A 14,412-nucleotide genomic window follows, 5' to 3' on the forward strand; every position below is an offset into this window, starting at 1 on the left:
AGGATTTCCCTTATAATTTGCTACTTTTTAATGTTTCATTTTGACCCAAATTTGTATTATCAGTTCTAGGTGTAATATAATACCTACCATACCTGAAGTGTCTAAGGTATGCTAACATTCACGTTACATATTATTAGTGTTTGCGAGAAAACCACTCTGATTTGTCATGTACTTTTTCACACTTTGCTTTGAAATTGTGAGCTTTGTTATTTTTAGGATACTTCTCAAGTTAAAGACAATAAAATTTATTTCAACAAATAAGAGATTCATAATAATGAGATCTTTGTGAATATATCTTCTCATGACAAATTCTGTGAATTACAGGTCGATGTTGATAAAATGAGAGGGAGTTGGAATACATGCAGGAAAAAGTTAAATATTTCAAGCTCTTAATAACATTAAAAATTTTTGAATAAATAAATGTTTCTTTTTGATTAACTACATTCAGGGCAGAGTTATGAATGAATAGTTCTCACACAAAATAGGACTTAATAATATTAGAAAAATAAATTAAAAACTCTAAATGAAGGTAAAATATATGCCTTTATAATTACAACAGCTATAAATGTAACAAGTAAATGTCTAGCCTGTTTCTTGAATTTATCCCAAATGTAGAAACGTAGACTTAAAGTTACTCCCTTATCACATTTCTGTTCCTAAAGAATATCTGTAATTTCTTATCCAAGACTAATATTCTCTCACATTGGGCAGAATGCCAATTATCCACATGCTTAATGCTGCTTCTAGCCATAACTATTGGTCTCTAAGGAGCTATTTGAATACTTTGGTTATGGTTTCATTAAAACAAAAGAAAACTTTAAAAGATAGAAGAAAAGTGTTTTACTCTTCAATTCCCCATCAACGTTCTCTACTTTAGGAATCTGGTTTGACCACACCAGTATCCATGTCACTGATTTGCCACCAAGAAAACTCAGAATACCTCCAAGGGTCCCAGCAGATGCAAGTAAACAGGTTCAAAACACATTTTCTGTAATTCAAAACTTCAATTAGAGTTTGTATTGTAAAAAAGGAGTTATATAGAAAAGTATGTTAAATATGCATTTCGACTTGGAATTATTACAATGGATTTGTTTTTGTATGTTGCCAAAAGTCAAATGATTATCTTATTTCTTTCATATAAGCAATTTAGTGTAGACACAGTCTTCTGGGGCTGAAACTATTGGGAAGAAGTACTAGAAAAAAATGAGTCCCAGTGTTCATGAATTAAAATGATTAAATAACAAGGAATCTTAAGGAGCAAGATTTCAAAGAATTCTAATTCACACAAATGCCTAATAGTTTTTCTTTCTTTTGATATTCCTCTCTGAGGCAGTTTGAAGAATCTTATCCTGAGTTCTTGTTATTGCATTTTATAGCTCTTTAATTTAAATATCTAAAAAGAATTTTAGATTTATCCATTTATTAATTCATTATACCATTCACTGATTCAATAAATGTTTATTGAGCATTTTCTGTATTCCAGACACAGTGAAAGATACTGAGGACAAAAGAATATAGAAAACACACCAAAAGTCTAAATTCTAGTGAGGCATAATGTCAAACACATAAGGTGTCAATTAAAATATAGTAGGATAAGTGATATCATAGAAATAGGCACAAGGCATGTGTGGTACTAGGCATCATAAAACTAATGAAAGTTTGGTCAGGGAAGGCTTCATGGAGAAAGTGGGAAATAGCCGGGTAAACTGAATATGAAGTGGGAAAAAAGGTGAAGAATTCCAGGCAAAAAAAGAAAAAAGTCCAACAGATAGAATATAAAAGCTTGGCAGGCTCAAGAAATCACATGTAGGTCTCTCTGATTCTATGGTTACTGAGACCATGAGATGTACAGTTTTGCCAAGGTCAAACAGCAGATTTTGAGCTGTGGGTTTAGTTTGCCAGATTTCCATTGCAAAACTATTCCCACTATTCTTGTATCTGTACATAGAGACTATTGTTGAGCATGACAACGATAAGTTGCATTCGCTTGTCAAAATACCCGGCAGATGTTTTATTTTTTAATTGTAACTGTACTCGACCATCTAAAATTAACATGGCATCAATTACCATCAGAAGCCAGTGCTATAACAATAAAAAAATAATATATGACATAAAAATTAAGTGGTTATTTATATTCAGAATATCAAAATAGATTACATACCAGTTAAATTTATGACTAAGCTAACACATTTATTAAATATCATTTTTCCATAGACATAGAAAACTAAAAACTTGGTTAGTTCTGTTCTTATCATTGAAACTCTAACACATTTTACTATTTATATAAAACTTTTTTTAATCCATGAAAACATGATTTTTCCAGATGTCATTTATGTGCTCTATAAAATACCAAAATATTGATGCACAAATTTTCTCTAGCTCTACCAAATAGTTATAAAGTTTTTAATTAGAAAATATGTATTTACTGTAAATATTATCAATTATTATAATGGCGAGTATTTTTCTCATTAAATTATTATCAGGTAACATTTGTGCTTATTCTAATTTATTATTTTTCATTAAAATGTTGATTTTTTCTTAGGAAGGTGTTTTACTAAACATAATTATTATCTATTACTAATACTAATTTATTTTGTTCTTCACACTGATAATAAGATACAAAAGGAGAATATACCTTCTGAGGAAAATCTAACATTTCCAACAGAAACATATTCAATTCAGTTTGTATAGTGTATAGATTCGAGCACCTGTTTAGCGTCTTTAAAGTTTAAATTATACATTTCATATTGTGTTATTTGAATTATTTACAAACTGTTTTCTTTTATCTGTGTAGAAAAGAGAAATTGAGTAAAATTGGTAACATATCATCTTTTTTTTCCTTTGTGCAGATAACCTGCCCTGAATATAGTATTATTTGATATCATAGGGTTGCCATCTAGTGGCTCCGGGGGGTACTTGTTTGCTAAGTTTATAATATTGATTAAAACAAGTAGAACTTTGAAACAACGTTCCAAATTGGGATAAGTGTAATAAAATTGATATGAACTAATATAAAGATTAGTTTCCAATAATAATAACATTTTCAGATATCAAAGTTCTAGAAATATTTTAGGAAATTAAGTCAAATATTAACAACTTATGAAATAGAAAACTGTTGTGATTTTTAAGAAACCTGTATTTTCTTCTCATTACGTATTAAATATTTGGCCTAGTCCATATTAGAAAAATAAATCATGTTTAGAACAGTTCTACAAAATGACCTTTATGTTTTAGATGGGAAATAGAATCAAGTATATTAATTAAAAACAAAAATATCTCAGAATAATCCTCACTCTGATGGTTCAATAGTCAATTAATTCTTTTATGGTCACCTTGTTCATTTATGCCACAGAGATGATGATCCCCAAGGCCTTTTAATGAATTCAGCACGACTTTTATCCATATTCAAGAAGTACAGAATCCAACATATGGTTCACATCCCTAACCACTGAATGTATTTTATCTCAAAATACATTTTCTCCATTAAAATTTCTAGTTGTAACAAGAAATTGCTTCCATTAACAATTACCACTAGTTGACTTTGATATAAATTATGTTGCCTTTTTCCCTTTGTATTACTAATGAACGTGTTTAAATAAGAGTCTCGTATAACTTTCTCTACCAAGTTATATTTTAAGTCCAGGTGTAAAGCTTCTTTGTTTTCCAGTTCTTTCATTTTCCTTATCATTCTTCTCAGTTAGCATATGTTGAATATATTAGATGAACTCGACAAATACAGCTCTTTTTTAAAACTTATAATCTTCAAATTTTTCAAATTTACGTTGATTCACTAGTTGTTAATTTCTCTCACATTTGTTTCTGTCTCCCCTTCCCTTCTTCCTTCCTCTCCCCCTTTCTTCTCTCTTATATAATATGTATAGTTTTAAAGTAAATTCCTTTTGTGGGAAACTTGTATTTTACTTATTTGTATCCTATGTAGTTTTTAAGTATCGATAGTAAATTTTGAGAACTGAAAAAACAATTTACAATTTTTTGTCTTTTGGTATTAAAAAATAGTTTATTATAATAACATTTCTAAAAACTTATTTTTCTTAAACTTTTGAATTCGATTCATGTCTCATTCTATTTTTATATCTGGTATAACAAGAGCAAACATTTTCATTTTTTAAAAATTAAATCACTTAATTCAAGTTGAAAATTAACTTCCTTACAAAATGTCCTATTTATAACTGGTTACTTTCTCATATATTAAACCATATGAACATATTTAATCTATTCAAGTTTTTAAAAGTTTTAAAGGCCTCACCTTAGGAAAAAATCTTCATAAATATTGAAACATTTTTTAATCTAATCACTAAAATTTACAAATATGACACTCAAGTTTTCTCAAATTCTATTTATATACTTGGTCTTTTTTTATATATCTGTACCTTTAATTGAGTATATAGTTAAAATATATTAAACTGGAAATACGGTTAAGTTGAATTTTCCTAAACTTTAAAGCACTTTAAATACCATGTGTATATATATGTACATATTCCAAATTAAACAGAAAAGCATTAATATTTTGAGTTTAGTGTAGTCATCATCTCTGTCTTTTTACAACTGACTAGGAGTATATGACATTCACAAAGAAAAGAATTTTACCACCCCAAATTGAGGTTGCTATTTCCAGCGATGTGCTGCTATCATTTGCTTCTTGGTTGTAGATTTTGCCTGGACTGGCTGAGTAAGCTCAGGACAATCCTTCTGGCACCACTGATTGGTACACTGATTACCTTTTTTTGTCTCTGACAGAAGAGAACTCCAGGTCCCTAACCTGAGAGGTGCTATTTTTCCTGGAGTCCAGTTATATCCTTATGTTATTTTTCTAATTGTTAACTTTTTCTTTCTCTCCTCATAAACTATTTTAATGTCTTTCTTTCTGGATGGCTCCAAAGACACATTGTAATGTCTTGAGACACTGCATGTATTTGTGTGTTCTTTGCTATGATTTTAGATCCGTGACCTCCACTATATGTCACAGCTAACTTCATTCATTCTGTTGGCTGCATGATTAAATTATAAGTTGTATAGCTTTTCTAAAGCCACAAACTTACCCATCAGACTTCATAGTCCCACACTAAAATCACGTTAATGGAAGCAATTTCTTGTTATAAAAACGATTTGAGTTAGATGACACATATATACCAATAATAAATAATAATAATAATAACCTGATGATATGAAGGTTAAAAGAAGTTTAAAGAAATAAGATCAAATCAGAATATTTATCAAATACTCATATAGATCTTAGTATGTGCCAGCTACTCTTTTTTTTACTCCTAATCCTTTTGAGTCGCTATTTCTATTTATAAATGAGGAAACTGAGCGGTTAAACAGTTTGCCTAACTTTATACAGCTGGTAAGTGGCAGAGTCAAGATGAAACTGGCAGTCAGACTCTACCATGCATGACCTTAACAATAGAATTAATTTCGTAAGATCGTATTCATAATAAACCTAGATGTGTTTAATGTAATTGTGGTTTATGCATTGTCTTCAGATCCAGAAAGGAGCACTAACTTACTTTTAACTGATTTTTCCATGTAGGTAGTGAATTGTTTGCCGGACTGTACAGTGACTACTGGGGCAGAGATGCTGCCCTCTTCCGGAGCATGGGACGCCTGGCCCACATTCGCACTGAGCACGATGATGAGCGCCTGTTGAAAGGTGGGGGGTTGAGAAGCAGCAAGTATGTAAATGAGAACTGAATATAATTGTAGAACTCATGGGGAATTTCTCATTTTGATGATAATAACTACAAATAAAGTTTATAGTTTTTACAAATTTTAGGATTTACAAATTTTAGGATTTGTAAAATTAGCAATATTTATGAATTAAAATGTTATATATGGTATGTGTATATCATTTCATATCAAAATTAATTGGTTTTGTTATAAGACCAAATTACATTTATAGCAACGTTTAGAAATCATTTAGGTTTTAAATGGAGAAAACAAGGCAAATACATGAAAAGTGAAAAACACTTTCATCTAATAAGTTGTTTTATCAGTTAGTATAATTTTAGATTAACTGATTGTTTTGCTATTTTAATAGGAATGATTTTTAATATTTAATATAAAATTTCAAGGAAAATATTTTATTTTTGTATAAATAATGGAAATTAAACTAAAGCTTTTATGTGATATATAATTTATTAAAATAACACCATTTTGTTTTAATAACTGTTTTACCTTTTTCCTAATTTTTTTACCTCTATAGAACCAAAATTTGTAGGTTCATATATGATTCCTGACAATGAAGACCAAGATGACAACAAAGTGTATTTCTTTTTTACTGAGAAAGCTCTGGAGGCAGAAAACAATGCCCATGCAATCTACACCAGAGTGGGGCGGCTTTGCTTGGTAAGGAATGCATTTTCCTCCTCATTAAGCTTGCTTACCTCACAATTTATGGTAAGGCCTTTGTAAATGTTTTAGTAGGTTTCTAATTTAAGATTTTTATCTACTATTTAGTAGGCTTCCTAATCTTTATACTTCATATCTAGTGAAAGTTTTCTCTTGAAAGAGCTTTGCATGTTGTATGATTTTCCACATTTTCAAAGCCATACTAAGAAGAAATAGTCTATAATGAAGCTGTACTTCTTACCCCTACAGAAGTTTGAGCTCCATTTAAAAAAATTAATTTAACCAAAATCTTTTTAGTTTCTTTAGTCCACATTCTAAGTCATTTATGTAAGTATGTTTCAACAATTCAATTGATTGATTCTGTAGAAAAAACATCTGTAATTTGTTGGGTATTCAGATAGATTATTTGGGAACTTTCGAAACCAACTGAAGTAGCAATATATATTGACAGAATATTTCAAGTATAAAGTTAATTAGATATTTAACAAGAGATTTGTACATGTCACTGTATATATGTATGTGTATATATTGTGTGTATGTGTGTGCAAATATATATTATATGTATGTCATGTGTGTGTATATTTGAAGCTTTTTTTCTAAAAGAAAAAAAGAATGGATGCTTCCATATTTATGAGATAAGCAGATTATATAGCAATAAAATAGAAAAGGTTACTATATCATAAAAGCTACTACTTTATTTAGGAGAGACCCCTGTATTAACACTGTCTAATGCCTGGAAAGTATATTTAATGGACCAGTGTGAAAGTACACTACCCAGGTGGAATGTGAAAACCTAAAAAAATTGTATGGGGAATTGTATCTATGTTATTATTTGAGGATTATGCTAAATTTTCCACATTAAGTAAAAAATCTGCAAGTTTAATACTACAAAGCCTGTTATTGGCAAAAGTTCTTTAGGTACCCACTTAACTGCTTTTTATTTTTTACAGAATGATGTGGGAGGGCAGAGAATACTAGTGAATAAGTGGAGCACTTTCCTAAAAGCACGACTGGTTTGCTCAGTACCAGGATTGAATGGAATTGATACATATTTTGATGAATTAGGTAAATATTGGGAGAATTATACTTTACTCTTTGTGATGTATTTTTTATATATGTATTTTCTCTATAACCCTCACTTTCCATAGCACATATAGAAAAACTTGTTTTCTGCAATGTTTGATTTTTGTCTAACTTAGAGCAAGTTTTTGTTCTTTTCATTTTGGCCAGGTCCACGTGGTGGGGCAAAGGAGTTACAGGGACAAAAATAGACCCTTTTCATTAGCTTAAAGCACTTCTTGGTCCTTTCTTGAGGCTCAGCTCAAAGCCACCCTGAACAGCCAAGTATTTCACTGTTGTGATTGGGGCATGGTTGTATGACTGTATGTGAAAATTTATATCTTAAAATCTATAATGAGTTCTAAACTATTTTATGACAATATATTTTCTTTATGTGCAAAGAGGACTGAAAGTACTAACTAATGTAATGGTCTTCAATTTTTCAGAGGATATTTTTTTGCTGCATACTAGAGATCGTAAGAATCCAGTGATATTTGGACTCTTTAACACTACGAGGTGAGAAATGTACATGATCAATAAAAACATTATGAAACAAAATATGCCTCACTCCTTCTCTGTATGTCTAACTTGGAAAGACTATTGACCTATTGTCATTCTCATTTTCCGTATTTTATAAGTCACCAATTTCTCTTTGTTATCCCGTGTTTGCAGTTGCTTTTTCCTTTTCTAAAAACTTATGAATTGTTTATTTCTAGAATTTTCCATTTAATGTTTTTGGACCGTAGATAACCATGGGTAACTGAAACCATGGAAAGTGAAACCTCAGATAAGCGGGACTGCTATACCAATGAAGAAAAATGTAAGATATTTATGGCAAAGCAGACCATTGACTGCAGATTAAAATCGTGCACACTGTGTTAGTGCTGAAGGGCCAAGTGCCAAATATGGAATGCCTCAGGGATTTTCATGTCATCCTTGCACAGGGGCCATGCTAAGCGTCTCTGTATCATTCCAATTTTAGTAGATTGCTGCCAAAGTGAATACTGTTCTTTCATTTTTAAAACCTTGATCTGAATCTAGACCCTTATTTGTTTTTGTTAGAAGTATCCCAGCATCCTGCTATGCTCACTCTCCTAATTTCTTCTCTCTCTCATCTACAACAGAATGATTTTTTTTCTCATATAGTTTATAAGATATCAGTTCCATGCTATAGAGTCTGGAATAATCTTTTTATCAAGGTGTCATTATTAATATGTTTCAGGTGTACAACATAATAAATTAATATCCATTTACATTATAGTGTGCTCACCGCCAAAAGTCTAATTTCTATCTGTTACCATGCCCCGTTTTCCCATTTCACTTTCTCTTACTCCTCTTCCCCTCTGGTAACCACCAATGTGTTATCTGCATCTGTGAGTTTGTTTTTGCTTCGTTTTATTAGTTCATTTGTTTCTTTTTTAAAAAACATTTTACATATGGGTGAAATCATATGGTTTTTGTCCTTTCTGTCTGACTTATTTGTGAATCTGACTCCAAAGGCAAGGAAAACAAATACTATACATCTTTTAATCAGCCTATAAAATTTTCCAAGTCAGGCCCTCAAAACTCTCTATCAATTGTTATCCACTCAGCTTTGGAAGTTTTTCTTCTAAGTTCTCTAATGCTCTGTTTTTGACAAGGTAACACCCTGACAGAATCCTAGTGTCTACTTTATTAGTTCCCATCACTGTGATTTATTTATCTACTTCTGTTGCTTCTAATGACTTTCTTTTCTAACACTGATTTACATTAGTTCTTCAGTATTTGTCAATTGTCATCTTCAAGAAATATTCCTTGTTCTTTAATCACAAAACAGTTCACTCACCCTTGATTCTGGTTGTCCTACTGTTTTGTGGATTCATAGTGAACACATGTTTGTGATTTGCTTTCCATGTTTAAATAAGCTGCTCATGTTTAAGGCTTATAATCTATTGTTTTTCTTTCTTATGTTTTTATATTTTGTATGTATTGGAGAGTACTGGAAAAATGAATCAAATATAATTTTATGTGTATTGATACAGGAATAAAAAATATTATTAGAATATGTTTAGAATATAAAATATTTCTTGTGTGTTTTTCCAAATAAGGCAGAGTGGAGGTGAGATGACTGAAGTGAAAAATATAGAATATGCCTCAATTCTCTTCACAAGGATTAAATGATATAACTTAGTTCCTCTTTTGCATTGCACTGGTTTTATAACCATGTATAACTTACTTGCTTAGGGTTTCTCCATGAAGCTTTTGTTTAATTTTTCAGCAGGTGATTTCTTATGCTCACTTCGAAAAAAGTAATAAAGCTCTTTTTACATATCTCCTGCTATTGTAAGGAGACCTTTTTTCCAACAGAGAAACATGGAAACAATGTTGCTATCAATTGTTCCTTGATGAAAAGAAAAGTAGTTAATGTAGATTAGTGGATAGCACAGTCTATAGAAAATCTTTAATTTGTTTTTAACTTCATCTTCTCCCCTATGCCAGTAAAGAATTTATGCATGGCATGATAATTTCATGGCTTTATGTGATAAATACAAGCTATAGGATATTTAGTATAGTTTTCTGTGGGTTAGTATGATCAGTTTATAAGCTACTTTCCTAAATGATAGAATAGTGGATCTGTCCAGATTTTAAAGACAAGACATCATTTTATTACATAATTTCAATTTTGACTGTTCAATTTATACATAAATCTGAGGAAAAGTTTTCCCAGCTGTTACCTGATGTAAGGGTTCATTTTCGTAGCATGGTGATCAAAGGTTTATTGTCACTCTTTTGTGAGTCTATTTCTGGTTTTCTCACTATGGCAGGCATTTCCAATTGCTTCAAGGTGTGTTATAAAATGTGTGAATTGATGCCCTAAGACAGTAACAACTGTTGTTCTACAGGTGTGTCAGAGTGTAGGAACTTTTATATTTATGAAGAACTTTGCATTTTGCAAAGCACTTTCACAAACATTAATTATTTTGATTCTCACAACAAGAGGACTGGGGAGATGTTAGACTTCTTTCAGGTGCTGCCAAATTAAGAAAAGGGGCCAGATTTTTAAAACACATCATTGAAAAATGTCCTTTTGAAAAATCTTATTACATGTGCCCCCAATAAAACTTGCTACATAGTTAGTCAACTACTGTCTTTATCCTCTTCAAGTAGAAATTTTTATCAAGGAAATAATTTTAGTTGCTGCTAGTTTGGGAGGTAAACAATCTGGATTTTATAATTTAAGTCATTTTCCCCAAGTTAATCTAGTTCAGTCTAGTCATCTTTCCACTATACCACAGTTTTCAGTGACCTGGAGGAAGGAATATACGGCAAGCTTCTTAACGTCTACATGACTCCAAGGTAAAGAATGGAACAAAGCCCCAAATTTTCATGAGACTTTAGCTTGTTATTCAGATCATATATGCTGAGAAATCTAATAAAATGTAAATAGAATTTGTAACAATATTAACAGCATGGTGATTAGAATAATACTGTCTGCTCTGAATTTGTAACAACATACAAGGAGATAAAACTTTAAAATGAATAATTCAACTTGGGAGTAAATCTTTTTAAATATTAAAGCCATATCTTCCTTAATAAAAATATAAAAATGCAATATAAGACTTAGCAATAATAAAGTGAAGTGATACAACTAAGTACTTTTTTTATTTGAACAATATAATTTTCTATTTATATAACAAACAGGCAAAGAAATAGTAAGTTTTAGAGTTTCAGTACTTGAAATATTACAATAGTTAACATCTCTAGAATATCCTATGCTTAAGGGATTGCAACTTTTTTACCCAAGAGACTTTACCTTTGTTATCTATGTTGTCTGGAGGGTTTGACTGACTTCCTAGTCATTTCCAGAATAGTAATTATCTTTTTTTTTTTTCCCAGTAATATATTTAGGGGGCATGCTATATGTGTCTATCATATGTCTAGCATCCGGGCAGCTTTTAATGGACCATATGCACACAAGGAAGGACCCGAATACCACTGGTCACTCTACGAAGGAAAAGTTCCTTATCCAAGGCCTGGTTCTGTAAGTTTAGGAATTTAACAAAGTGTTGGTATATTTTAAAGGCTTTTAGTAATATTTTGTTCACTGTTTCAGATGCTTTACAAAACTTTGTGTTAAACAATTAAGAAACTCTACACCTAAAAATATGCTTGATCACTTACATGATAGAGAAAAATCACTTCTTATATCTAGTCATATACTTGTTATTTAGTGAAAAGAATCTATGATGGGTACATCTTAGCAGCATTATGAAGTATATATTATCATTGATATTTTGGCTAAGTATCCCCAACTAAAATTTTATTTTTAAGTGTACTAAAAAATCATTACAGAACCATCCAATAAAACGAGCATCATATTCCTCCCTGCCTCTTCAGAAGAATTAGTGCCAATTTTCAAGCAGGAGACTGGAACCACATTTTCATATTCTAATATTTGAATCAACCTAAGTTTCTCCTCACTTCTCGCTATATCTAAAAGAAGCTTTTTCTCTGCCTCCTCAGAATACTTAGCATCTCGTTGAACATCCTTGCTGGCTCCTACAAGAAAAGTGCCAACACAAAAGTATCGCTAGAGTATAGGAAGTTCCACTGCTTACCTCTGAACTGGTGCTACCAAAATTCTCCCTAACTAACCGTTCAAACTTTCATGTTTTTGATTTTGCACGTATCTAAAAATGATGACAATGATGATGATGATGACAATGATGATTTTGCATCATGTATATTGTGTGCAGCTAGGTTGGAAAAATGTACGATCATTGTATGTGCTATGTGAGCCTTGGAGAACATTTAACTTGTCTTGCAAGTCAAAGTCTACTCTTTTATGAGCAGCTGGTGAACACCCATCACCACACTGATTCCACAAGTACTTGCAAGTCAAGTAGAAACCGTTTTTGCAGAGCCCAAATCCAAAGTGGAAACAAACCTTACCTCCATTAACAAGTGTAAGGCTTTACCATTTCAATCACTGTCTCTTACTAGCTTAAAATTATGACTTCTAGTAAGACATAAAGTATATTTTATTTCACTGTATTGATTGAAATTATAATTTAAATGGAGAAAACCCACTTCTGTGGCTTTGCTGGAAATGCTTCTTGAAACCACATGGTATTAAAGGAGATTTGGAGGAAGTGTCTGGTTACTGAACTGCTTCCAGGCTGGTACAAAATGTTTCCAATTATATATCATAAAAGTACACTCAAGTGAAAAATTTATGCCAAATTAAGAAATATGGCCTGAATTTTTAAAACAAATGATTAAAAATGCCCTCTTTGCAGAATCTGATTACTAAACTACTAAACTATTTATACTCTAAAGTAGAACATTTTTATCAACATAATCATTGCAATTGCTGCTGGTTCTGGAGGAAAATATGTAAAACAAGGGAGCACTTAATAACAAGCACGGCTCAACACAGTTAAAGGTATTCCAAGAAGTAACCTAAGGTGCTATCGAATATTTATTTTTAGAGGCAGTAATTTAAGAATTGAGACATCTTATAGCAAATATTTCTGGCTTTCTCAATTCATTGTGTCTAAACCATGCAGAAATAACACAAATTCATACAGATAATAGTAGAACACAACGATTTTTTTTCTTAAGCAATAATGATAGAATTTGAATGTTTCTATGTTACAACACTAAACTCTGTAGTCACTGACACAATTGGAACCGTCACCAATCATATTATCATAGTCTCAAGAATTTTGTGCTGTTGCGATCCTTAATTTGGGGAAGGGAAGTTTTAGCACAACAACAAGGCTTCTTGTTTTGCTATGAACGATACATTGTTCACCTTCAAAATTTAATTTACAATGTGAAAAACTAAGTTTAAGGAAAGGGAAAACAATTACAATATTTATGATGTCACACTATTCATTACCTCCAAACTGTACCAGTATTAAATATACTTTACTTTTCCAAAATTTCACTGCTTTCTGTATATTTCTAGTGCTGCTTGTTTGAAATAATTCAAGCTCACTTGCAATTTTTAATGTGGACTTTATTTCTGTAATGAAGAATATATGCTCGCTAGATGTTTCTAAATGAACAGTTAATTAATTGAACATATCCACTTTCTAATTCTTTTCATAATTAATTATAAATTTGCCATTTAGATTTAAGACCAAAAAAAATGATCTCATTCGCTTGTATTTTAGTGTGCCAGCAAAGTGAATGGAGGGAGGTATGGAACCACGAAAGACTATCCCGATGATGCTATTCGATTTGTGAGAAGCCACCCACTTATGTACCAGCCTATAAAACCTGCCCATAAAAAACCGATACTAGTAAAAACAGACGGAAAGTATAACCTGAAACAAATAGCAGTGGATCGAGTAGAAGCGGAGGATGGCCAATATGATGTTTTGTTTATTGGGACAGGTAAGAAGATTAGAAACACTCAGAGGTATTTAAATTGAACCCTAAAATCAATAACATTATTAATATTTAAAAAAAACTATCAACAAATCTCCTTATGATACATTACCTATTTATACACTGCTTATTTACCGCAATGGGTAAGAGGGTTTGGGGCAGTTACAACACATAATTCCTAATACATGGTCAATACTTAATAGATTGAACAAATGAGTAAGTGAAAGAATGAATAATTGATGTTAATAAGCAATGCTAGTTCCAAGTAGAACTTACCATAGAGGAAGTAGGGGGCCATAGCAAGGATGGTTCTCTTGTCATTCCCCAAGTCCATTCCTACCTTCTGCTGCTCAGTAAGATTTCAAGATTTTTTTAGACATTTGGGAAAATCATTTCACCTAGACGAGTAATTACAGCAATGTTTATCAGGCCCCATCAGAATCAACCATTTGTACCAAATAGGCCAAGTATTACCCATAATGGAAATAAATTTTTAGATCAAAGCTATAATATCCTGTATTAATAAAATAAAATATAATATATATGTTAAAAGTGAAACTTTTAAATAAATCTGTAATTACAATTAATACTATTTAGTGGATCTAG

General features: G+C 31.3%; 1 protein-coding gene and 1 non-coding gene across 2 annotated transcripts in view; one reads left to right on the forward strand and one right to left on the reverse strand.

Moving 5' to 3' along the window:
• SEMA3E (semaphorin 3E) overlaps positions 1–14,412 on the forward strand; it is a 240,583-nt gene that overhangs the window by 197,597 nt on the left and 28,574 nt on the right. The window contains exons 5-10 of the mRNA XM_023532583.1: positions 5,552–5,671; positions 6,224–6,366; positions 7,320–7,434; positions 7,875–7,944; positions 11,305–11,449; positions 13,590–13,812. Coding sequence (XP_023388351.1) covers positions 5,552–5,671; positions 6,224–6,366; positions 7,320–7,434; positions 7,875–7,944; positions 11,305–11,449; positions 13,590–13,812 — 816 coding nt within the window. The remainder of the gene's footprint in view (positions 1–5,551; positions 5,672–6,223; positions 6,367–7,319; positions 7,435–7,874; positions 7,945–11,304; positions 11,450–13,589; positions 13,813–14,412) is intronic.
• LOC111743265 lies at positions 8,328–8,430 on the reverse strand. Its single transcript, XR_002781618.1, has one exon. It is a non-coding gene; the product is annotated as a U6 spliceosomal RNA (small nuclear RNA).

This window comes from Pteropus vampyrus, unplaced genomic scaffold, assembly GCF_000151845.1.
Source record: "Pteropus vampyrus isolate Shadow unplaced genomic scaffold, Pvam_2.0 Scaffold4, whole genome shotgun sequence".
NCBI lineage: Eukaryota > Metazoa > Chordata > Mammalia > Chiroptera > Pteropodidae > Pteropus > Pteropus vampyrus.